The following is a 26,374-nucleotide window of genomic DNA, read 5'->3' as shown; positions in this document are numbered from 1 at the left end:
ATTGCCTGCCAGTACCTATTTTCTGTCTAGGTGTTTTATTTTTTTAACTCTCCAGCGGAGACAGTTTCCCCATGAGAGGGGCACTCCTACCACAGCAAGATCAAATTTAGCTGCCAGTGTGACTCTCTGCAGTGACAAGCAGAGGGGTTAATAGGCAGGGGTTGATTCAGCTCAGGTGAGCTCTCCTGCCACATGTTTGCACAGGTGCACATCTCAGAAGTTATTAAGAAGCTAATAAGGTTTGTGGATGTTACAAACAGAAGGCAGAGCAGCGTTGGATCTTCTTCTAGCGCTGGTAAGAATTTAAATACTTAATTTTTCTAACTTATTTTTATTATAACTTGATTACAGACGTCTCACCAGAGAGGGGACTGAAAACTGCACTTGCAGGGCCAGTTTAATTAATTTAATTATTGCATTTAATGTGCAGTGCAGCTGCTAACCTGCAGAAGTTAGTATAGCAAAAGAAATTTATGGCAATCTTGAACATTGGCTTACTCTTACCCTACATCCTGCCAGAGCCCCAAGACAGACCCTGGCTGTCACAGATGGTTCCTCCTGCTTGCTGAAGGTAAGAGTTGTTGTCATCAAGGGAAGGTGGAGGGTAAAAGGTAAGATGGCTTCTACCATAAAGGAGTAAATAAAGCTTACTTTCCCCTACAGAGTAGGAAGGTACTGGGTTTGTGCCGTCTCCCTGTGCAAGGGGGCATTAGACCTCTGAAGTTGTGTGAATAGAGAGACTGGTGCTATGCACTCTGAATCCAGTCTGCAAAATTCGTCATTTCCTCAAATGGGCACCTTCTTCTCAGCGAGAGTCAAAGCAAGTACCTGGTGGCATGGCTCGCCTGCTCTTCTGAGTGCTTGTGCCATGCAAATGCGTTAGTTGGACCCTAATCTCCCCGTGCAAATGCAACCACAAAGCCCTGCAGCGATGTGAATGTATGAACTTGGCAGTGCCAAGAAGACTTTGGGGATGGTATGGAAAAAGCAACGGCAAATAGGGAGGGTGGCCAGGGAGGGAGAACAAGGAAGGACAGATGGCCCCAAAGTGTGGCGCGGAGGCTGAGGGCTGCTGTTGTAAGTAATGCTGATGCTGTCTCATGGTGCTGCTGTGCGAGGTGGAGGAGAGAATTGAAGACTGCACCTGAAGGGAGCTGCTTTTGCAGAGGTGCAGCTGGGTCATGGAGTGTAATTAAGTGATTCTGGTGGAATTTGCTTTTGCCAAGGTGAAAGGTGGGATTGGGAACCAGCTGCTGAAGTCTCTCTCTCAAGCGGAGGGAGGGGGGCTGCACTGAAGTGGCTATTTTCATCCTTATTAAATAGTGATGATGGGTATAAAAGTGGTTGCATTGCTACCGAATCTCTGACAGCTGACACTGAATCCTGATACTGTGATACTGCCTTTGATACAGGCAGAGGTGAGAAAACCACTCTAGTTAAAATTAGAGCTGACCTGAACCTTTAAGCCTCTACTGTGCCTTGGTATCTTTAGCTGAAAAACCCAGTAACTTTGTTTGGCCAACAAACTGCCCTGTGTATCCTTAAAAGCCCCCCCAGTACTTTCTTAATGCAGCTGGCAGCGGTAAAGGAGCTTGTAAAGCCTCTCTCTATGCTAAAAGCCGTGCCCCAAATAAATGAAGGGTGTGCTACTTTCACAGCCGTTTAGCATGTTCTGCTGCACTTGAGAGCAGAAAGGAAAAACTGTCCCCTTTGGAGACTGCGGTGAAGGCTGCAGGATGCGCAGGTCTGTCACTACCCGCTGCTGGGTCCCGCAAAGGACGTACGTGCCCAGCGGCCAGCGCTGCGGTTAAGCCCAGGCTCTCAGGCAGAGCCTGAAATTTCATGTCCCTTGTGATTCGACTGCTGCTGCCCCAGCTTTCTCTACGGACACATGCACATCTATACGCACTCGTCTATGCATGGAGACACTTCCTCTGCACAATAGTCCTCCTCTGTGTATACTGTCAGTGTATGTAATATATTAGGCTGTAAAACTCCTCAGTGTTGACACATTTCTGCCACTGCAAATATTCGAATAGTAGTACGTGTTATTTCAAGAAGGGAAATTGGCTATACTAATAAGACGACTTTCATACGGGTATAATTGTGCCAGTACCAGGATCCCTATTGCTTTGACTGCTGTATTATTCCGGCAGGTTTTTATTTTCAGTATCACCCAGTGCGAACGAAACACGCTCCTGTTTCCCCAGGGAACAGCCACCCTCCAGCTAAATCAGCCCGATGGCTCTGGTAGGTGCCCTTGCAGGCTGGACCTCTGCAGCTGTGGGACGTCACTGCGCAGCCTGGCAGCTGCTGGCAGGTACTGCTCGTTCACTCCCCAGGGATTCTGCAATTAATACTCCATTTGAAGGTAATGGGAACACCATACCTCTCTTCTGGGCCTGCCCAGGGCTGATAGTAGTTCACATTTCACACCTGTAGAAAGCTTTTTTTTTTTTTTTTTCATACTTACAGACTGCTCTTGTCCCAGTAAGTGTTGGCCTAAAATCTTCCTCTGTGCAATTGCAATAAGGAATAAATCTGTCCCACCATATCCTTTCCTCACTGGGCCTCTCCTCTTCCTCTTTTGCCATGGCTTCTTTGTGTCATCTCCTGCTGCTGTCGATTATTTGGCATTACAATGGTGCCATTTATTTACATGTTTGGGGGACAATGTACCCAAAAGGTCCTGTATAGAATGAAGTTTTCTAACTAGATGTATTCTGTGCTCACAATAGACCTGAACAAAGAAAACTTGGTCCAAATCCCGAAGCTTTGCACATTTGCAATCTGAGTCATTTCTGGCTTGTAGCTATCTTCAATCACAATTGTCTATGTAAGAGGAGGAAACATATTTCATTGGGAAAACATGCAGTGCTTTTGAAAAAGCATATATATGTGTATTTACCCAGGACAGCAAGCAAGTAGCGTTGTTTGTAACTTGTTTGCAGAAGGACGAGTTGACCGTGAAGCCAATAACAGGTGAGAAGGGTTTCTCAAATCTATTTATACTCCAGCCGGCGTGCCATTCAGCCCAGAGGTATGTGATAATTTATTGCCATGGGCCAGCGCTTGCCAGTGTAATGAATTCCTGCATAGCTGGAACAAGCACTTCTGGGTTCAGCTCCGACTCTTGGTGGACTGTGTGATCATTGACAATGCTGCCTTTTAAGAAATTATTTAACAGTTTCATTTCATAATAATTTGAATCTTTTAAACTTACATTTTAATTTGTAGCTGCCATTATTCCTCTGCCTTAGGGAAAAACACTTCACAGCCCAGTGCAAACTGTAATCTTTTGACAGCAAAGTCTGCATGGTTGCCAGTTTCTGATGTTACAGAAGCAAATGCACGTGTAACGTGTTAATTAGGCTTTCTGAAGGAAAAAATCTATTTTTTGTGGCTGCATGTGTTTGCTTAGCTATGGATCTAATCCTAGCCTAGTAAAGCCCAGGCAGGGTAGCACATTGCAGGGAAGAACACTCTGTGAGCTTATAGGGTTGTCATTACCAGCACAGTGAATGTGTCCTTTTGGGTTTTCCTTGGAGACAAAATTAAGGAAATAAACTGCCTGTTTACCCCACTTCCCACCCCAATATTCTCTCAGATCTTTTTAATACATCACAGTAAAGGGAGTGAAACTTTACACCTACCTGCACACCCACTGTTTCAAGGGTGGCATTTTTTTCTCTCCTTAAAGTCATTGCTCTTTCATACCAGAAACATTTCTTAGTCTTCAAACGTGGTGATAAACAAACGTGGATGATGCATGGTCCTCGTGGTGGTGCTTCGGAGTACTGGTAAGTGCTTGGCTTACAAAACTAAATTTAGATATAGCTTGGGTCTTGGCTCAGTTTTATGCAAATTTAGGAGGGAAAGAAAATTTGAGATAGAAAACTTGAGATAATTGGATCCATTGGGCCCTGTGCTCATTTCTGCTTACCTTTTTGCAGGACCAGCTTGTCATCCCCAAATGGGTGGGTGGGAGGTGGTCAACCCCAGCGCTGTTGCTTTGTACTTGTGGAGTATATCAGTCTCCTGGGAAGCATCATCTGAAGAATAGAGAAGCTCACACAAGTCCTAATCTCCTTTTTGCTGCAATGAGTCTAAATTAAACCTGTCAAAGGACTCTTAAAGTTAATAGTATGCTGTTGATTTAAAGAAGTACTTTTCTATTTTTGCTGTTTTGTAAACAACCTCTGAAGAGTTTACAACAAACTTCATCGTGTGTTGGGAGTAGACGGGCTGCAGAGACGTTGGTCAGCCGAGGGAAGCTGGGAATACACCGAGCATCTAAATGCCTACCGCACTACTTGTGCTGTGGTGTTTCCAGTGGCTTTTGTTCTGTGGAAAAGCTTAATCTAGCTATTTGGCTGTCAGGGGAACTCTGTGGGGCTGGAAACGGGAAATCGTTGACTTGCCTGTGCTAGCAGAGCTCAGAGATGCAGTACGTGCTTTCTCCCTCTCTTGGCCATTGGTAGGATAAATAGTTCTGAAGTACTGAGTTTTTCAATGGGAAGAATGTAGTATTGTGGGGTTTTTTTTAATTGTCCATGGTGTTTTCTAGATTATTTCTTTATTTTGCACCTTAGAGATACCCTGTTACTACCTGTTGTTGTTGTGCAGTGTGGACTGATATGAAATTTGTCTAAGACTCAGAATTAGGTAACTGCGTACCAGGAGACGTGTGTCTTACTAGCTGCTCAACTGCAGAGCGCTGTGTGACAGCAGGGCGTTCCTGATGCTCCCTGTGCCCTGCCTTATCCACATGAAAAACTGTGCTGTAGAAACCTACTTGTATGCCACGTCTCTCATGATAATTACTGCATGTATGTATATGCATGTGTTTGCTCTGAAATATAAAGATGAAAGGATCTGCATGGATATTGGGTTATTGATAAAAACCTCAATATTCAAAAAAGGCCAGAAAGATGCATTGCCTTGTGCCCTGATTGTCCACGTTAACTGTATTTACAAGCAAAGAGACACAAAGCTTCAAAGTGGAGGAAAACATTTTAAAAATAAAAAAAAAAGAAAGCCATTGTATTACACTGGCAGGTTTAATTTCCAGTTTGGATGTAAGAGATATTAAACTGATATTACTTATAAGAGGGGGTAAGGCTGCAAGATAGAAATTGCCCCATTAGATTGACTTCTTAGAGTCACATTTAAAAGTCAAGCAGCTAGTGAATTTGTTGGTTTAGGTTTTACCTGTAGACTCATCTTGGCCTTGCTACGTATCTTTGCGCGTCTGCTGGAATGCCAGGAAAGTTTTGTTTGCAGCGTTACAGTTACTGCTCTGGGGAAGGATGGGTCTTTGTTAGCATCATTAGGCTTCAGCTTCGTTCATTCGTATACTAAAGACCCAGCAGTAGTAATAATAAATGAAGGGCAGCCTATCACATTGAAAGCTTTCAGATTCTCTTTAATTGCTATACAATCAACTCATCTATGCCTCAAGGAAAACTTTATTAAAGCAGGAGGGATTCATATGAAGTAAGATAGGCTTATCACCCCTTTCTCCTTTAAAATAACCTTGATAAAGGGTGTACTCTATACAGTCTAACTTCAGAAATCCTCGCAGGGCTACTTAATGCAGTCACAGAGTTGTATATTAGAAAAGAATATGACGAAGAGAGGTAAGAGGCCAGATTTTGAAATTCAGAGTGTCGGTAAAGTGGAGAGCAATTAGGGGTGGGGAGCGCTGTAGATAATTCTGTGCTAGCGACGGTGGAATGAGACAGGCACAAGGCGGGCATACGTGAGATGAACAGAAATAGGATCAGAGGGGTAACGGGGTCCTGGGTCTTGATCACCTTGTCCTGCTATTTACTGTTTGTATCTGCACGTTGGTTTGTGGGTTTTTTTTTTTTGTTTGTGGGTTTTTTTCACATTAATATTTTCATTATTCATCCAAAAAGGGTGGTGGGCAAGAAATGTAAACTTGGGATCTTTGCCCCCAATTTTCAGATGATCCAATATACAGTTATGAGTTTGTATTAACCTTCACATTTACTTGAGGACAACATGGAGGTGAGCCCCTAATCCATACTGCAAACATTATGAAACCTTCAGAATCTTGCCCAGGAAGATTAAAATCTCAGTTTGAAGTTCATACCTGCAACATGCATCTCTACATGCTGTAGTCATGATGGCAGCGAGTATATTTGATGTGGAAGGATTAATGATTTGCTAATCTAGAAGGATTTCTCTTCAGGAGATGTTGGCAGTTCCTTACTGATGAGACCTGACAGTAAGATAGAGGTTACTTTATCTCTGTGCTGTGATTTCTTTCCTTCCTATAGCCAAGGGGATAACTTCTCAGAATATTCCTCTTAATGATAAAACTTCATAAATGATTATGAAATGCCTTGGCTGTTAAGAGGTGTGGCAGTGCAAACACCGTAATACACTGGTTTTGTTGATAACCTGCATAGCATTCTCAACCATAATGCCAGTATCTGACGTAGTTCTTGAAGTCAAATAAAGCAACTGGAGAGTGTGTAGTGCTTTGGTGTTCTAGACATCTTCAGATGCTGAGGGTATGGAATGACAAGTCCCTTAAGGGTTTGAGATCTGAGCAGTGTCACTGGAAGCAAGGGCAGCTGCCAGCTTGTTAAAGGTCTGCAGATCAAGTGCAGCACGGAGCTGTGAGCTGCCGTTTTGGCAGCTATGAAGCCCTGGCTGGAAAACTGATACTGCTTCACTCTGCGCTCAACCCCTCTGCGATGAGACTCCACTGCAGCGGGTGCGCTCCGATTTTAACCCTTAGGACAAACCCACCACCCCGTGCTTGAGTTAGCTGTGGTTGTACATAGACGCTCTGCCGAACCGAGTACAAAATTGCCAGGTAGCTCAAGCTTATGTCAGGGCAGGGGAGGGGTGGAAGCACAGCTGATGTATGCTCTGGTCTGTCAGTGTCCAGGCTTGATCTTGTAGCCTAAAAAAGATGTATTTGCTTAATGGAAATGCAACCTAAATCAATTGATGGACCAGTAAAACACAAAACTAGACAAGCTTGTGCTGGGGTGGGGAAGAAGGAAGCAAACGGACTTCTTATAGCACAGGGCACTAGCCCGTGCAGTAAGGAAGGAATCAATAGTATAATGTTGGGCTAAGATTTAAGCTGGTTGCATACAGAACGTAAGAGACATCAAACTCATACCTTGCATATAAAAACTCTGATTTATTTACATCTGTAAAAAATAAACCTTGAAGTTGAGTATGGTCTTATAAAACAATTGTATTCCATAAATGTTGTATTCATGAAAAATGGAAGCGTTGTCCAAAAAACCTGTAAAAAAAAAAATTTTTTTTTTTTTTTTAAAGTGGTGAGCCAAACTATCATTTCCTGCATACTATAGTTACTTTTAATCTCATTCTTGCAATACAATTGAGGGTAAACACCTTATTTGCAAGAGTCCTGTACATTAACTGTGCTGAAGAGAATCTGTAAGCTATATGTAGTCATGAGTTCATGTTACAAACTTATAGCTGGCTTCTGGAGAACCTCTGTTGAATACAACGCTCAGTTTGCTGCAGCATCCTTAGGGCAGCATCAGAGTCCTTCAGCAGTGCTTAGGTGGGGTCATGTTTGCAATGAGCCTCCTGATGACCACGGCCTTAGTCAAAGCTGGGGGAGATGCTGTGGTAGGATGCCGACTCATGTACCACATCTTCAGGGGAGCCTGGTTTTTGGGGAAAGGGGCTTTGGCTGACTCCATGTCCAGCTAGCAGACGTGTGAGGAGGTTTCCAGCTTGATTGCTGAAGTGTTGTTCCCTGTGCTGCTGTAGCTCTTGCACCACAGAATTTGGTGCTTGGGTTATGAATAAATACTTTTATCACCCATCATGGATGCTGGGAAATTTCAGCATAAAACCATAAAGAGATAAAATGATTGTAGTAGCTGTCCTCCCACTCTGTTGTTTTCACCTTCAAAGCTACATTTAGGTGTGCAAAGTACTGGTTTTCTGCTGCCATGTTTCTGGTTTGTTTCTACTCTGGGTGGTTACTGCCAGGAGAACAGACACCCCCCAAATCCATGCAGAAATGTATTTGTATTTTTATGCAGTTGGGAGAGAACTACAATTCCGACGAAAGAGGAGACTGGCCTGCAGAGTTTGGTCCGCTGATGATCTTTGTGGTATCTCCCTGGTGATTTTGAACTTGATAGGGGATGGTGCATCTGCCTGTGTGATTACAGGGTGGATCTGTTGACGTGTCCTGGCTGTTCACTACGGGTATGGCTGCTCTGCCACCTCAAGCTCACAAACCCCCGACAATCCAAAGCATCTATTCACGGCGAGTTACTTCTTTATATTCAAACCCCCACCTTAAACATAACAATTAAGGTTTCCTTGTGTCTGTGGTGTAAAATGGCACTGAGCTTATTGAAGGATAGTTGTGATTAAGGCACTAGACTAAAACTCAGGAGTTCAGTTTCCAAAGGTGTTCCTTGTACAGCACCAGATGAGCCTCAGTTCCCCCATCATGAAGGTGGGCAGGAAGGGTTAAAAATCCTGTGTGAAAGTGAAGTGCCCAGATACCAACACCATGAAAACTGTAGGAAAAATTAAAACTTTTCTTATCAAAATAGGGCTGCAAATGGCTTTTTTTTCTGGATCTTGTTCTGTACTAAAGTTGCATACGAAACCACATCAAATTAATTAAAGTTACATTAATTAAAAGTTGCATCTTAATTGTGGTGATAAATTAGTTAGGTGAGCAAGATCTAGTAAATTCTGAAACTGTATTCCAGTGAGTGCTGTAAAAGCCTAGGATTAATCGACTGTAAATAACTTGTGTTTCTATTAACAAGAATCTGTCTAGACTCTTCAGTGAAATTACAATAAATCCCCTCAAACTGCATAAATCAGAAAGAATATAAACCTGTTTTGGGGAGAACAGGATTCTCAATGGTAGCATTCTCTTCTTTTATAAAAAAAAAACAAAACAAAAAAAACAGATACATGTCCTTAGGTGCCTCAGGATTTATAATGTTGTTTGATTGGGCTATTACAAAACTACTCTAATCAGGATTAAGCCTTGTACCCTGGAAACTAGAGGTGATGAGATTACATGATAATCAAAGGTGATTTAGAAGATCAAAGCCTTTTTGAAGGAATAAGATCCCTAATTTTATTCCTTTAAAAGGGGTTATCGTGCTTTAACTTGTATTTGACCTTATTCTCTCTCTGCATGTTGGTAAATACCTAGTGTAAAGACATGGCTTTGCTGAAGGCATTGATGTTTTTGCAATAAAACTCAATTGGTCCAGGACTTTACTTCCTCCGCTGGAAATGTCACAACAGCCATTTTTTACATAACTGAAACTGCGATGCCTCCTGAATAAATAACATGTCAAATAATGATAATTTCTGATAGTTTTGGAACCCCTTTAGATAAACAGTGAAACAAAGGACTTTGCTACAGGTCCTGTCTTTATCAAACCAATTTGCCTCAGACTCACCCAGCTGCAAAGTGTTTCTTAACTCGAAGATCTACGCTGAGCAAAAACCATAAAATGCAATCCAAAGGAGAAGCAGGTGGCTACCACTCTGCTGATATTTCATTAGACTGTTGGGGCCAGTTTGGGTCTTTAGATGCAATGCCATCATATTGTTTCCTTGCGAGAAAAAACGAAGCCGTGTTTTCGGAGGCTTGGGTGAGGCTGTTTCCTTCCTCTGGGGCCTCTGGTGTTGCTCGTGCCTCTGCCTTCGTGGGTGCTCCTGCTGTCAGTCCCTCTGCAGCCCCTGGCCCACAACGTAGAGCTCGGGGTGGGAAGCGGATCTGTTGGACTCCTTGATTTCAGGAACGCAAGGGCTGTTCCAAGAGTCGCCTGCTTTTCTAGGGCTCTCCTCCAAGCTGCAGAAGGAAAGATGCTTAAGTTAAGAGGCTAATGAATCATGACTTTTAAAAACAGCGCTGATTAGACCATGTAAACCCACGAAGCTCAAATGCTGCACAATACTGTGTCACTCCCTGCCTCCTCCTATATACGTGCTCTTTATATGCACCATCCAGATTTTATTCTTGTGATGCCAAATGCACTGTACTGTCCCCTCCCAAAACTCTCTTGGGAAGCCAGTGTTTTGTATGTTTTCAGGGGATCAGTGTGAATCTGGGTTCACTTGCAGATAGAGACAGATTTGAATGAAAAGTCTTGTTCCAGACTCCTGGAGAAAAGGTCTTAACTCTGTTATGCATCTGCTTAGCGTGGTTACAGTGATTTCTGAGTATGCCAAAATGACTGTGGGATGGGTATTCTGGTGGTATAAATCTGCCACTCTGGAGACAGGGGAACTGAGACACAGAAAGTGTAAATGATGTTCTTGAGGTCGCATTGGCAATCTCTAGGGGCACAGGGACTTTATGAATCAAGACTGATTATAGCAGTGGAACTAGTCATCAATATCTCACGCCATGGGCCTTCGTGCTGAAATGTGCCCTGTGTTGCTGTAACTAATTAAAGTGGCTTAAGCTCAATATGGGGAAATATTCCAGAGTTACCTGGGAATCATTACTGTATTTTAAGTACATAAACTGCTAAACTGAATTAGATTTCAACTACAGACAAGCTGTTACTTTCCTATTCTGACTGCTAGGACTTTAATGATTTGAACTGCCGGATGAAGAGGATTGTGATACATGACCAGCCATGAAACTAATCTAGATTCAAATAACCCCCAGCTGCAGAAGGTCTCACTTGGGCTACTTGCTTTGGGCCTGATTCAGTCAACCCAATCCATTCTTGAGCCCTCCTTGAAGAGTATCTTAAAGGCGATAGCATTTAATCTTCTATCTCTGCTCTACCTCTTGGGAGATTAGCAGTCTCAATGAAATATTATTTCATTTGACTATATACACAGAAGTCCTATTACAGATTAACAAGATTTCTGTGAGCACAGCAATTGTACATGTTATGCCTTGATAAGATGCCAATAACTGCTGATTGCTGTCAAATGACCAAGCTTAGAAATCAGCAAATTTAGCCCAGTCTATCCACCCACAGGCTGTCCAAATGGGAACCGGTTGTACTGACTTGAGCACTGAAACCTGAGCCTGAAACTCTTGTCCAGGTAAACAGAAAAGCTCTAGCTCCAGCCCTAGTTAGGGATAACGATATTTTAAGTCCTGATACTTCTTAGAGCATGGGATGGACAGGAGACATGCTTGGGAAAGGAGCGCTTTTTGCCTTGTAGGGGAGCAGTCGAGGGTACAGGAGACATGCAAATCTGTGCACAGCACTGACATTTAATTCCTGGCAATGCTAGCTAGCAAAATGAGTTAGAAGTTGACTTTTGTGTGTGTTTCTGCTAAAATAGGGTGGGTGGGAGAGGGGACTCAGCTGCCTGATGAGGAACACGTTGCTTGTACAGGCTCCTGCCAGATTATCTTTAGCAATCTGCTTCTCAGCAAATGGATGTTTTAACTGGGCATGGAAAAACTGGAGGGATCTATCCTGGAGTTTGGGAGCATGGGAGAAACTGGCTAACTCACTGATTTTCAAAATGTTTTACCTATAAAAGAGTGATGCTTTTGCAGGTTTGACTCTGTCTCCCCTCCCTCCTGCAATTAGTGCTTGAAGCTGCTAGTAACACACAAAACCCCCACACGGACAAAAAAAAGTCATTGTTATATTTGGAGAGGAGAGGTAGAGCAAGGAAAGGAATGCAGGAAAGGAGATTGACAGCTGGGTGGGAATAGCTTGTGAATTTGAGACCAGACGCAAACGTGGCCAGAATGAGCAGGTTTAGGTATACAACGTCTGGTTTAGGGAGACATTTTGAAATTTCCCTCTGTCAGCTAAATGAATTGCAAAGCAGAGGAAGCCCTGGATGTTTAATGAGCTTGAAGGGGAAAGATGGATCAGAGTGTGGTGCTTTGTTATGGCATCTGCTATAAGAGCAGGGCTCAGCATCTGTGCACAGGGATGTGGTGCTCACAGCTGTGGCGACCGCTCTGGTCCTCAGTGGAAGATGACCAGCAGTGATGTGAGGGGCTCTCGGAACTTTTGCCACATGCTGATTCCTAAAATGGTCCTTCTTTGGCCATCGGCACATTTGCTGTGGTATTTGTATTGGGCCGTTCACTGCAAGGTCTGTAAAAATTTACTGAAGGCAGCTTATTTTAAGCGTAAGAAAACACACAGTAGCGTATTGCATCTTAAATCAGTGCGTGTGGTAATTAATGGGCTAATTTCCCTTTTGCTTATATTGATATAAATTTGGACTAACTCAGTAGGACCACTTTTGATGTCCATTTGTATAAATGGTAAGCTGAATTTGGCTCAGAATACATATAGTTCTTCCAAAATGCTGTAAATCATAACATTAGGATATATAATTTTTTTCATGAAGGGGATGATTTTATTTACAGTTATTTTTTTATTTTACTCTCTATGTTCTGACAGACTACAATAGAAAGATAATGCACCCCATTGAAGCATAAATTAGCTAACAATTTATAATAGACTGTTTTTAAAATTGATCTATAAAGCTGCCAAGGGCTTTTGTCTTGCAAGGTTTGACATAAAGCCTCTTTTGAAAACATTTATTTCTGCTAGCAGGCACTGGAGTAGACAACGCTGACTTCACACAGTACACAACAACAACAGAAAACCCAGCAACAATGTACAGGACTTTTAGGAAATCTTCAAATGTCAGAATATAATGCAATATTAGAACTGGGAATGCAAAACGGTTTGCATTTCCCACTGTGTTTTGCATGTTTTGTTCAGCACATTCCTCTACTGTCAGCGTGGGAAACTTGGTCCTTATTCTGTCTTTGGGGACTTCAGTATCCACGACTGTCCCTGTACTGCAACACATTGAGTGCTTGTGTGATTTTAACTCCTGCTAGGCTTAGTCTTGCAATCCCTACTCATGGGGATGATTCATGTGATTTCAGCTGCTCTGTGGCAAGAATAAAAGTACTCCTCACACGAGGAAAGCTTACCTGAGAAGGGTCTTAATCCTCTTGCGTAGCGTAGAGCTTAATAGACTTAAACGTCCTAAGATGCTAAGAAACTAGAATAACACCACTTTGTAATTCTAGGCTGTTACACTGATCTTTGTGTATTCCCAAATACCCATTCCTGTTTTCTGGCTGGTTTTGTGATTTCTTTTTTTTTTTTTTTAAGTGGTAGAGAAAATTTAAAGCTAAGCCCAGATTTTATAACAATGGCCATCAATGCTTTTGCAGACTTGGAATTGGTGTATGTTGATGCTTCAATTTATTTAAACTGACTTTTTCAGAGCAATGAATCTCCAGTAGCCATGGGAGGTTTTTCCACTTTGAAAACTGGGACCCGTCAGACTTGAAATCAGCATCCAGACCTGAAAGCCTACACAAGAAGCTCAAAATTTCAAGCTATAATTACGTCCATACAGATCTTTGCCTACACATTATCTGTCTGCCATTCTTGCCACCTGATTTGAAACATTCTAATACAGATTTCAGCTGAACAGTTTACTGGCTTAAAGGCCGATGTTAGGAACGATACCCTTCCTCTTGGTCCAAGCCTACCTTCTCGTGGTTATTTAAAGATATTTATAACCTGAGGGTTACTTCAGATCTTTTAGGAATTGAATGCAGATGTCTTTAGCCCCCACGCAAATAAAGGGAGTTCTGTGCCATGAAATCAACACTGAATTTTCCCTGGGGTGCCTGTCACAGCAGATGTGTAAGTCTAAGGCTTGAGCAAGCCATGGAAAATTAACTCTTCCCTTTACTCAAACTGGTAGTCTACTGAAATCTGGGGCAATATAATGGAGGAGAAGAGAATAATTTCAGTCGGAAGGGATCCACAAGAATCATCTAGTTCAACTACTGTGCTAACTTTGCCCAGCCACCTGTTCTGTACGTGAACAGGCCACTTTTCGGGGAAATCTCTAACGACATTAAATTCCCATCAGGAGTTTAGAAAGCCGACGCAGTGTTATACTTCTGCTTTCTCAGCCTAAAGTGGAAGGTTTCTTACCTTGCTTGGTTAAGCGCAGGTTCGCTGCCAGCTGTTACGGGAGCTGGAAGACGAAACTGGACCCCTGGTCGGCGGTCAGAGAAACTTCTCCTCACGAAAGGCTGAGGATTGGCAGCACTCAGGGACAGCTTTCTAGTCCGGTCTCCGGGCTGCCGGAAAAGCAGACTGCTCTTTTGGGAAACCTGTGAAGTTTCAGGCTGGCTGGTCGCCTCCGCAGCGGCTTTGGTGGGTACTGGTGGAGGTCTGGCTTCGAATAAGGAAGAGGTGGCGGGGCAAAATATCGAACGGACATTGCTGCCCCTTTTGGAGGAGGAGAGCTGGTGCTCGTCCCCAGCATCCAGCCCAGCTCTTGGCCCCTTGTAGGAGCGGGATGGGGAGGTTGGTGGGGAGGGGGCAGTGGGGAATGGAGGGGGGCTTGCATCTTGGCGGTAGGATGGGGAGCCCGGGAGCCGGTGCGGCGTCAGCGAGCTTTGCCTGTGTCCCGCGGGAGGGCTGAGTGGTTTTCGCTGGGGTGGTGGAGAGGGCAGCTTCTTCTGCAAGGGTGGGCTGGGTACCCTGGGGCTGGAGGGGGGACTGGGTTTCCTCTGCGTGGTGGGTGAGCTCTGTTGCGGGTTGCTAAAAGCCTGCAGAGAGTGTCTGTGGTGTGTTGGGGGGCTGAAGAGCCGTTTCTCAGTTGGCGGAGAAGGAGGAGGAGTTCTCGTTGGGGAGACCCTCCTGGCAAACGCTGAGCCTTTTTCGTTTCTCCTGAGCGAATCGGGAGAACCGTGCTTCTGGTATTGCACTGAAGACGCAGGTGAATTGGGCTCTTTGCTCTCTGAGCTGTTGCTGTGTGGTTTTGAAACCCCACTGGGATTTTGAAGAGGAATAATTTTATGGGTTTGCTTGTACAAATCTGCAGCCTCTTTTCTTTGGGTTGCCAATATCTCCTCCTGGGTAGGGATGTGCACATTGGTAGGGTTCAGCTCCAGAGAGTACCTCTGCAGTTTCTCGTCCCCTGCTCCAGTATTCCTTAGACCTTTATTAGCAATTGCACTCGGGCCGCTGATATTTTTACTTGGCAATAAGTCAATGGACTGAAGGGAAGCTTTCATTTTTGGGGAAACTTGCGATCTCTTAGTAGCATGAAATTCTGTTTTGGTGGGCTTTTTGGCATCTTCTGAAGAGTTTTGTTCTATTCTTGCAGTTTCTTCAGGCTCAGATAAGTCAAAAGAAGTGTCCATTAACATTTCAGGTGGTGGTGGTGGCAGGCTCTCAATGTCTTCACCAGTCTCTTCCTTTGTATCCTTCTTGCTTAATTCTGCAGCTGGTGCAGGAGGAAAGGCTTTTGGGAAGTCAGAAGAAACTCCATCGGTGTTCAAAGGGTTTGTGTCTTCTACTGGGGAAATACGGTGCTTAAGATTTAAAGGTGCCAGGCCTCTCTGAAAGGGAATGGTGGGTGGGATAACTGGAAGTCCAAATTTTCTGATGCACTTTATTGGTCCTAAAGATCTTAAAGGTGCATCTTTTACAAGGTCGTCAGTAGGACTGAACGTTTCAATAAGCTTTTTGACAGTCTGTCGGGGGGCACAGCTGCTGCCACTGAGTGTTTGGGCTCCAGGAGGCTCCTTTTCTTTGCCTCCTGATGTCTCCTGGGTGGGCACAGTAACTCTTAAAGGCTTCCTGCCTCTTTTTTCATCCAGCTGATGGGCAGGATTTTGATCAACCATGAACAAAGGGACTTTATCCTGGTTAGGCAGGATGCTGAAATTTTTTGAGAGGCACGCCTTCAGTTTGCTGGAGGACCTAGACATAAGTTGCTCATCTTGCAGATAAGGTGCTGTTCTTGATTTCCAAGGCTCTGGGTTGTCACCTGTATCATTCTTTCCATAAAACATTTCCAGCCTTTTGCTGAGCTCTTTTTGAGTTCTCTGAAGCTCTAGGAGAGTCGGGTCCTCTGCCTGGCTCCTGAGGGACTCCTCTGACCTGGACCGTTGCTGTTTCCTGAAGGTTTTCTGGCTGCCCGTTGCTGTACTGGGCCTTGTTGTTAGGACTGCTCTTCCACTCTCATCCTCTATCCATTCCTTACGCCTGGATTTAGCTGGGACAAACTTAATTTTTTCACTGATGGCATCTTTCATCTTCAGAATAATCTCCTCTGTCTCTGCGTTCTCCGTCCTCTTGGTGGACTGCCTTTGTTTGTTATCAGCAAGTGCAGGCGAAGATAGGGACCTCCTTGGCAGAACATCCTTCCCCATTTCTGACAAACTTGTGTTGTCGTCATCCTCCCCCAGGGTGCTCCCTTCATCGTCGTCATCATCATCATCAGAAGGAAAATCTATTGATTCACAGATTTTGAAATGTTCACCTTCCTGAGTAGAGTCAGACTGGAAGGAGTTATAGGAACGGCTTTTGCTCAAGCTTGCATCTTGGGGCATGGTAGAAATGCCTCCTGGTACTGCACCCTGACAAGAAGTCGCTTCCCTGCTCTGCACAGATGAATAAAATATATCTTTAAAATGCCTTTCAAGCGCACAGTCATGGGATGCGGCTGTGCCCGTTGACACTGTCCCATCAGGCACGTGCTCCACTGTTCTGGCATGCTTTTGAGACAGATGTCCATGTGCACAGGAATCACAGCTTGCTTGTCCTCCATGCAGGCCGAGAGCACTGAACTCTTTGAGGGATTCATTGTCCACGCCAATGCCACTGTCCTCAGAATACAGAGTCCTGTCATCACCTTGGGACGGGGAGGATCCCACTGTTGAGGCTTCAAGCAGCCTCACCGTCTGTAGCAGGCGCTCGTCAAAGCTTTGCTTTGCTTTCAGTTTTCCTTCCAAGGTGCTGGCAGCAGACTGCAGGTAGCTGCATGTCTCCTGCAGGGCGTCGGAGGTGAGGGAGGCCAGTGTCCCACTCAGTAACTGCATTTTATTGACTGTGTACTGCAGCAGTTGTTGCAGGAGATCAGGGTGCTCCTTCAAATCACCTTTTTCTGCTGGCCATGCCAGATTCCCGCCTACATCTTTGAGAAGATTTTCCCCATCATTGGCAATTTCTTCCAAGAGCTGGTTGATTTCATCAAAGCGAAGTACCAGAAAGGTTACCATCTGCTGTAGGAAGAGCTGAGTTTGGGTAGCCTGGTTGGCCATGTGAAGTATAGATTCATACTTGGAGAGGTTGGGATTTAAGTAGGCGTACGCACTCTGATGAGCCTTAACAAGCACTTCTGGGAAATCCACCTTTTTCTCTGTCTCGCACGGGGCCAAACCAGACTTTTCTTTACTTTTGCTAGGTCGACCTTGCTTTGCCAGCTTGTGATTTTTTTGCTTCTTTCCTTTCTTTGGGATTTGCTTTGCATTGCTTTCATTCTTGTCATCCCAAATGAAAGCCGATGCTTCTGATTCACAGGAGCTTTGCTTTCTGATCTGTATGGCCTCAGTGATGTGTTTCTGAGACTCAATCAGTTCTGACATAACGACATCAGCATCTGTGGCTGCCCTCTCAATTTTTTTGTCTTCCCTGGAAATCAGGGGATCTGAATGAGCCTTGGAATATAACTGCAAATGATCATTTTTGTCCTCCTCTGATAGTTTATCCTCCTTTTCTTTCCTCTGGATCTCATATTGGTAGAATTCATCAATATAGTAGCAAGATGAACCTTTAACCAGCAGAGGGATTCCTTTCTCGCCTGGATCAATACGCAAAATACTTTTGGGTTTATTCAAAGCCTTAAGACCACTTCTTGCAATAGTATTAGCAATCTCACTGTGAGAAGGTGTGCAGCCCATCTTTTCTCTGGCTTTGGCTTTATTTTTGATTAAAAATCCAGATGAACTAGGGAAGACACAACAAAGAATTAAACTCACTGTTTCGTCCTGAACTGCAGACTGGCCTTTTTCTCATGAGCTTTCCATCACGATCCCAGTTTTGTTGTCAGTTTTCATTGTTGTTTGCCTTGAAATCTCACGTGCTTACTGCCTAGGATCTGCTCTTGAAGTTGTGCACTGCTCCATTGTACGTTCCAACTCAGGTTTTCTTCCTTGATTCAAAAAGGGAGTGTGAAAGCTCTGCTGGATTTAGAGCTAATGGATTAAGAGGACTTGTGTGCCTCACTTCTGTCTTGACAGATGTCCACTACAAATAAGATTTTAAGCTCATTAGGGTAAGCAGGCACCAGCCAGTCAGCACCCGTGTTGTATTTATAAAGGCAGATATTTTTTTTCTGCACTGTATTGGGAGGCAAAAGGACTTCGTACCTGTTCCTCCTTTTTTCCGTTGTTGCAAAAACATAACATACAATTGAATGCAGAGATCCAAAGAAAGAGACTGTATTTTGAAACCTTTTTGAAGGGAAACTATTTGAACAGGTGCATAAATGCCACTAGATACTCCTTAACCAAGAGAAAGGTGACCTTGACCGAGTACGTACCCACTGGAGAGTACAAGACACGAAATCAAATGGGTTAGAGATGCCTGTTAGACTTCAGCCTGGAGGGTCTTCAAATTTTTCCCCTACTTGCAAGTGACAAGCTGTTTACTTTTTCCTTCTAAGACTTCCAAACAAGATTTTTATTTTTTTTTTTTCTTGCCCTCATGTGACCATTCTTGGAAAGCATTTTTTTCTCTTCTAGATAGCTTCCCAACCTGAAAACCCAAACTGCACAATAACAGTATCTGTTGAACAAGTTTTGCATGTGTTGTTAAGATTGTGTCTGTATCTAGTGGATCCAAATTGTAGAATTTCAGATTAAAAAAAAAAAAAAAAAAGAAAATTTATCTTTTCCTTCCTCTCAGTGTCTTGGGATAAAATTTGAAGTCACAAAAGTGACTTGCATCCCTTTATTTCTTTTTCATTGGCCAAGGCTTAGTTCTCTTAACTGCAAGACTTTACGGGTTAAAACTCTAAGGAAAAAAGCTAACAAATTAAAAATATAGACCCATTTCTGAAAAAAAACCCCAACCAAAAAACTCAAACAAAAACCCAAAACAACCTGTTGTTTGAATCACGTCTGAGGTCAGAACAGAATAATACCACTCTGAAAGAGAAATTAGAGGAGCCAAAGTAGGAATTGGGTGAAGCAGAAGATACTTATCTTTTCCAAGTATTTATTTATGAAAGGCGTTATGTGGATAAGAGTGATAATAGCAATCACCCCCAATTTCCCTCTTCATTACTCAGACTGGCCTAAATGGATTCGTCTTCTAATTTCCAGACACAGCTTTTCTACTGAAGGTGGCCATTTCTCAGTGTCGCAAAGGTTACAGACAACAGCGGCCAACTCTAATGCTGGCTAGAAGCTTACGGGTTCTCTTTAGCAATGTGATTTCTAACTGCATGGTCATGGGTATCTCGTCCAATTCCCAAAAATCTTTGCGTGCTGCCAAGCCTATAAAACATTCTCAGACTTTAAAGAACTGCTTATGTGATTCATTCCTTGCTGGACTGCCATAGCTGAATATCTGCATGGAAAGTCAGTGTTCTCTGTAGCCTTATTGTTCAAATCTCTTTTTCTGTTCAACAGGACCAGAAAAAATTACCTTGTTTTACAGGGGACAAGGCATGACAGTGATTCCCAGGAAAATTTTTACAACTCTATATGCTTTCTCTAAAGTATTTTTTCTGGAACACAGAAATTGTACTTAATATACATGATGGCAGAGTCATTTCCCTCAATGCTTTTCTGGAAGGTGTCAGGTAACTACTTCTTGGTTCCACTTCTTGCAAGTCACGTAGTTCATGCTCTGGCTGCTTCTGTGTCTCACCATGATGTGGTTTCTACACAACTGTCCCAGCTCTTTTTGCATTCCCTTTTAGGCACATATCTAATGTGTTCAAAGTGGAGAAATGGAGCAGATTTAGGCAGCTGCTTCATCCTAGTGATCCTAATGGGCAGAATGCTATAGCCCTCCACAGTAAGTCAAGGAAAACGCAGTAGATCAAGCAACTAGCCTTGGTGTACCTCTTCTGTTTACAGTGGGAGTTGAGGGACGTCTTTATGTAGCTGTTTAATATTTGTGCTATAAAATGTCTTGTGACTTTACTTCAAAAGGCAGCTCCAACTGTGCCATTGTTCACACTGGGAATTTTGACAATTAACTCCATGCAAGTTGTTTGTTGTATTTGGGAAGTTCTTTTTCTTCACTTTTTCCTTTGATTTTATAGTCACGTCACTTTTGGGTTTTTTTTCCTAGTTATTTTCAGGCCGTGCATTAACATCTTACAGGAAATACATGGATGGTTAAAGAAAAGCAAAATCCTGTTTTATGATTATTTATTATGTAGTCATTTATTATTTCAAATATTAATATTAAAACAATATTTAGTTTATTATTTATTATTAAATAGTGATCCAGGGTCATAGAAAAAGTGTTTTAACAAGGCATCTGCTTTATCTTAACTTTAATTGCAGTTTGCATATATATACAAAATGACTATTTAATGTTGCATGAAATTTTTGAGCTTCTGTGAGAGAGCAGGAACTTTGACGTGCCTGTTTCCAACCACTTATGAAATTCCATTTTCCTCATCAATATTCTTGTTACTAAGTAGTTATACATTGCTTTGCATGTCTGACGCATTTCAGAAAAACCCAAATGCTTTACCTCGTGGAAAAATGCTAAGGAAAATGCTTTGTCTCATGGTCATGCAATAAAAGAGAAGACAAAATGGGTAACTTAGATAAAAAACGGTGGTAGAAGAGAATACTGATGAGGAGAATGACAAGGAAATATTTTTGATTGTAAGGGGATTAGATGAATTTGTAATCTGTAATTTATGATTGCTATGTGTTGATGTCATTCCTAGTGCAGTTACTATAGTCATGTATTTTGGTGTACAACGCTACTGTTTAAAGAACACAAGTTGAAAAGGAAACAGTTGGTTATGTTCAAGTAGCTGCCCCAAGTGTTGTTACCTGTGTACTTGCTGACTCGAGCAATTTTACAAGTGCCCCAGATGAAGACAAAACTGTGTTTGAGGAACAGACCCTAGGAAAGCACCAAACATAAGATAATTAAGGATTAAAGGAGACTTTCCTTTGCATATGGATTGTGTGTAAATTGCCTCTGCTCTTCCTTTCATATACTTTCCTCCTACTGTTAAAATTGGCAGTATTCGAATTCCAAGGGAGCTGCCTGGTCACGTAGCACACCTCGAGGGAAGAACTTAAATGCCCAAACCCTGTCAGACATGGTTGGTGCAACAGATGATGAAAACCAAAGACTAGTTTGAAAGCGGCACTGGAAGTGCCCTAGAAAAGGCAAGAATAAGGCCTGAACATGGACGGATATCTGTGCTACTCAGACCCCAGAGGTGTTACCAATGCCGTAACCACGGGATGGATTTTAGGGCCTCATGAAGGAAGAATCAGTTGATTAAAAATTATATGAAATTTCAGTGTGAAACTAGTACCGTAAGCTTAAAAATTATGGAAACAAAGAAAAATGATAATGAGGGACTGCTTTCAAGACATTGCAGGCTTTAAAAGTGGAATGCGCATAAATGCTTATACCAGGTCTTAAAAATTTAAGGTTTGTATTTATGGATGACTTCTGGGGAAACTGAATTTCTGCTCACTGAGGAACTACAGAGACCTTGAGTGATAACAACAACTTTAAAGAGCTATTTTACTCTGAAAGAAGAAAAAGCAGGTTTCTTTTGTATCAGCAATTTGAATATAACCAGGGAGCTCTTCATGTTGCTGGCCTAGATACTGCTAAATAAATAAGAAATTGCTGGGGTTTATGTCAGCTTCTCCCGCGGAGCTGACACTGTTCTGGGAGATGGAATAGATTCTCTCCTTTCTGTAATCACCGACAGAAAGATTTACAAAGCTTCATCCTGTTTCCCCTGTGGAAACCTGTTGACAATGGTAAGGAATAGGAATATCATGGTTTGAAGTAAATCTAGTTGCAAAGAATTAAATGATACCAGTGAGTCTACACATAGCCTTTATTAGTGGTGATGGTGCAAGTGAAAGACAAAATTCATCTTGATTCTGGGTCAAGGATAAACTTTTCAGAACAGGCTGTCTGAAGCTCAACTGGTGCCTTCTCTCTATTTCTAAGTAAATTGCTTCAGACGGATTGCATGAGGCAATAAATATGAACTCAGTGCTTTCAAAACACTGTTTTGCAAAATCAGAGCCCTTTTTTTTAAACAGCAGCAGGAGAAGAAAAAAACAATTGTTGAAAACAGGTAGGAAACCAGTTTCCTTCTCCAGCAAAAATTCTTTATAAAGGAATTAACAGCAGAAGAAATACAAGTACAAAATTAAAGAGAGTCAGTTTGGGGTGTTTGCCTGCACAGGGCTGCTGGTACACTCAGATGACCCAAAGGAGTCAAGACAAATTGTATGACCGCTTGAGGTCAGCTGTAGTTTTGTGAGATTTACATTTGTCTATTATTTTTGGAATGTGTATTCTGGTCACTTACAGTTCCTCTTCGGTAAGAAATCCATGGGTATTTAAAAGCCTGCTATCTGTTGTAACTAATACATTCACTGCTGGTTTCAATGGTTAAGACAGGGACTGGCAAAAGGTAAGAGTTAGAACCAAGAATTGTGTGACACAGCATAGAGCTTTAAGTATAGCTTTCCAGAGTTATACAAATCTAGAAAATTAAGAGGGGACAGTCTCATTAGCCTAGGCAATGGTTCTCACAAGTGGAAGCAGGTTTGTGGTTGTGGGGCAATTTCAAGGAAAGCAAGTTTCTGTCAGGTGAGGGACTGGCAATTTAACAGGCAGGCAGTGGCTTCTGTCGTTTCTAGTGGAAGGTGGTAGTGTTGATTTGGAATTTAGAAGTGAGGTCCAGGTGATTCGTATTCCTGAAAAATATCCCAAGATGCTATAGAAAAGAGTGCAGCTATTTAGCCTCGTGCCTCTTCCAGTTCTCAGTGGGTTCCCTCACCTAAAGCATCTCAGGGTTTCCCTGAAAACTGAGACAAATACAGCATTGCTCCCGGCTTCCTCTCACAGCGTGTCTCAAACCACAATGTGTGCACTGATAGCTGCGTGAAACCACATCAAACCCACAGGCAGCCTGGAGTGTGGCAGCTGCTGCCTGGCAGTATGGTGTGCTCCGCAGCCGTCCTGGTGCAAGTCCTGACACGTGTGTGTGTAGAGCAGGCATTTACTCGGGAGTGAAGGTGATCTGCTTTCGCTGCCTGGGCACTAACTGGAGAGGAGCCGAGTGGCTCTTGATGAAGTGCTACACTCGAGGCTGTGGATCCAGAAGCGGTGGATGTGATCGGAGGAGCTGGGAGTTGGCACACCTAGAAGAAACTGGAAAGCGCAATTTACACGGCGGGGCGCTGGCTGATGCTTGGAGGGAGGAAGGGTGGCATGTCCCTTGGGAAATAATGGGCAGGGCTGGAAAGACTGACAATGACTGGTAGCATTTTTGTAGGAGGGAAATGTCCTGACTGTGGGTGGATACACAGGTCTGAGGGCAGCTCCTGGAGTACCCACTGTCTTTTGAACATGCTTGCTGTCCTGAAGCTGCACTGAAAATGGTAAGCACGCTCACTTTCAGAACCTCTCTGCTGCCCTAATCCTCGCTCTAGAGGGGCTCTACTCGAAGCTGCAATGCCTTCCAAAGCCATTTAAATGATCCCTTTCCTCCGACACAAGATTTGTGAAGATGAAGGAACTGGTCAGTAATGTCCTATTTCTGACCAAAGGAGAAACAAGAAGTGAAGTACTATTTTAGTTAAAACAAGTTTGTTGCTCACAAGCATTGTTTCCCCATCTTCCTCCCGAGATGGTCAGAGCTGCTGCGGCCCATTGTTTTGAGTTCTCCAGGTGCTCAGTAACTTTGCAGCCCATGGCAGCACCGAATGAGTCAGACAGGATAAGCTGAACAGACTTTTATTTGGACTCATATCCTGGCACGTAGGAGCGGCTGAAAAAGATATTGTGAAAAGGTACAGAATGAGGTTAAAGATTTTTTTTAAAATTTCCATTGCAGGGCCCAGGAGTGGAAGTCAGGAGAGGCAGGGGTTTTGTCAGGCAATGGTGTCCAGTCTCCTTTGCAGTTGCACCACTAAGTCACAGGATTCACTCTGAGCTAAAATGTTTGCTCAAATCAGAACGATGTTCTAGAACCTGAGATGCTTTGCTAGGTGTTTGCTTTCATTTTCTAGCATGAAAGTATACATGCAGTTTTACCCTCATATTCAACATTATCTTTGAATTCACATACTGTTTTCCACGGTTTATGGCAGATGGTAACCATACCCTCTGTCTCAGCTTTCATTCTGCTGCATTAAACAAGCTATGCACTAGTAACATCCTAAAATAGACTGTTCTTTTCCTTGACTCTGCTAGCAAATAATCTGTGGACATGCTAGATTAGCTGCCTCTCACTGAAGAATGGTGGTCAGAACCGCATGCAATTTCCCAAGGAGATGGCAGAACCTGCAGGCATTAACACTTTCCTGCCAAAACTCTCCAGTTACACATCCTAAAATAAGTGTTTGCTTTCTATGCCACTGCATTGTATTGGTAATGATGCTCACTGTGTAGCTGTCACCTACAATTGCATCTTTCTCTTCCTCAGTCACTTCCATATGATGATCCCATACATCAATCTTATTAGTTCATTCCTTTTTAACTGCAATTCTCTCCCCCTGTCCCCCTTTTTCTTTTTAATCTCATCAGTTTGCTGTTTTTTCTGCCCAAATCACTGAAGGAAACTATGAAACAAAGATTAGTTCCAAGAATGATACCCCAGGATGTCATCGGTAACCTCCCTTAGCCCAGTAATTTCCATTCAACACAACCGTTTCTCCCTATGCTTGCGCTTCATCTCCATTGAAGTTCTCCTAAATTCTAGTAGTCTTCAGAATTGCTAATAATTTCCATTTCAGGCACTGCACTGAAGTCCATTATTCAGTATCAGCCACAAAACATTTGCTTTGTCCAGAACATCAAACATCTCAAAAAAGGCAGACATCAACTGCCAATACTAAGGTGACTTTTGATCTCACTTACATCCACGTGTTTGGTTATACTTACTTTTTCTAAAGTACCCTTGAGGTGAAAATAGCGGGCCTGCATTTTCCTAGATTACAATTTTTCTTTGCCTTTTCTGAAGTATGGAATGTTTCTAAGAAATGGAAGAATTATCTTAGCTTTTCTCTAGCCATCTGGTATCATGTTTACTCTCACAACTGCAACTCCATGTTCCACTTCTTTCAGTTTTCAAGTCTCTGGGATGCGAGAGCACTTGCAGCTCTTCCCTTTTCCAGTACTTCACTTGAGTTAATTTCCACTTGTCATTCCCATTATTTGTTCTGCCTCCCCCTCCAGTTAATATTATCACTGGAAAAACAACAACAAAAAGATTATAAACAGCTTGATAGCGACCCACATTGCGCATAAAAATACAGCAGGACTTGTCTGAGTTGTTAGCCAGGTCAAATTCCCCTCAAGTAGCCTGGGCTCAAGCTGTATGAAAATGGGTTTACCACTGCATGGGTTTCTTAGAGATTACCAGCCTTTGGATTTAGATCCTTATTAGGTTTACGGCACTGGATAAGCACCCTCGGAAAAGCCTTCCTGAAAGTTATTACTTTCGTTCCTCCAATTGGTTACTAAAATAACTGGGAAGTCCAGGTTTCTGAGTTCTGTGCTTAAACCTCCCGGCGATGATGTGTGACCTTAAGCAAATCCCTTTACGCAGCTGTCGGTGCATAAACGTTTTATGGCGTTAAGCATTTGTGAATATTTGGCACCTGAAACCCGCAGTTAAGGAGCACTGCGCTGCTTCTCTCTTTGCTCCCCAATCTCTCTCCTCCCAGCCGTGCCTCCTAGCCCTGTTTTTCTTCGGGTGCGCGAGCAGTGTGGAGCACCGGGAATTATTTCCCTGCTGTCCTCCGCAGGCCAAAGCTGCCTGATCTGCACTTTAAAGCTTTAATTTCGCTTTATTTCTGAGGGCTGGCGGGGCCCTCACTGCTGGGCCGCGGGTGCTGTGTGGCCGTGGGCAGGTGCAGTGGATTAAGCTGGGCAGATCCGTCCTCTGCGCTGCCCTGGCCGGTTTCCAGGCCTGTCCCCACCCGGGACGAACCCGTCGGGGGGGGGGGGGATCACGGTTAGAAATGTCTCCCGGGATGGCGGAGGCGAGCTGTCTGCGTATTTTCTTGTCGGAAACGCAGAGTCTGAACCCACAGCCGCGCCCCCAGCCAGTCACGTCTCTCTCGCACCTTCTTTTATACCTCAGCGCTGCTCGTTTTATAACTGCTCCGGAATTACCTGACTCATCCCGCCCGCCTCCGCCGAACCCCAACCCCGCCGCCCCGCTGACAGGACGGCGACAGGCCCGGGCCCGCCGGAGTGAGAGGGGTGGGGCGGGGCGAGGGGGGCGGTGCTGGCCGCCGATAGGCCGATGGGTTGGGAGGGGGCGGGGCGGTGGCTGC

At 43.5% G+C, this 26,374-nt stretch overlaps 1 protein-coding gene across 1 annotated transcript; it reads right to left on the bottom strand.

Moving 5' to 3' along the window:
* Positions 1-9,520: 9,520 nt before the first annotated feature.
* Positions 9,521-18,022, bottom strand: PCARE (photoreceptor cilium actin regulator). Its single transcript, XM_049833659.1, has 2 exons — positions 13,983-18,022; positions 9,521-9,865 (listed from the first exon to the last, which is right to left on the bottom strand). Exons 1-2 carry the CDS (start codon positions 17,744-17,746, stop codon positions 9,736-9,738), a joined length of 3,894 nt encoding a protein of 1,297 aa, XP_049689616.1. The 5' UTR covers positions 17,747-18,022; the 3' UTR covers positions 9,521-9,735.
* Between the last annotated feature and the right edge of the window lie 8,352 nt (positions 18,023-26,374).

Source organism: Accipiter gentilis, chromosome 30 (assembly GCF_929443795.1).
Source record: "Accipiter gentilis chromosome 30, bAccGen1.1, whole genome shotgun sequence".
Classification (NCBI taxonomy): Eukaryota; Metazoa; Chordata; class Aves; order Accipitriformes; family Accipitridae; genus Astur; species Astur gentilis.
This window is presented reverse-complemented; position numbering and strand designations above follow the sequence as displayed.

Bases quoted from the DNA above. Each gene is read 5' to 3' on its own strand.
- PCARE (XM_049833659.1), bottom strand. From the start codon at position 17,746: ATGGGCTGCACACCTTCTCACAGTGAGATTGCTAATACTATTGCAAGA. The intron at 9,866-13,982 runs GTAAGAAACCTT...TTCCTTCTGCAG, and splicing joins CCTGCGCTTAACCAAGCAAG to CTTGGAGGAGAGCCCTAGAA.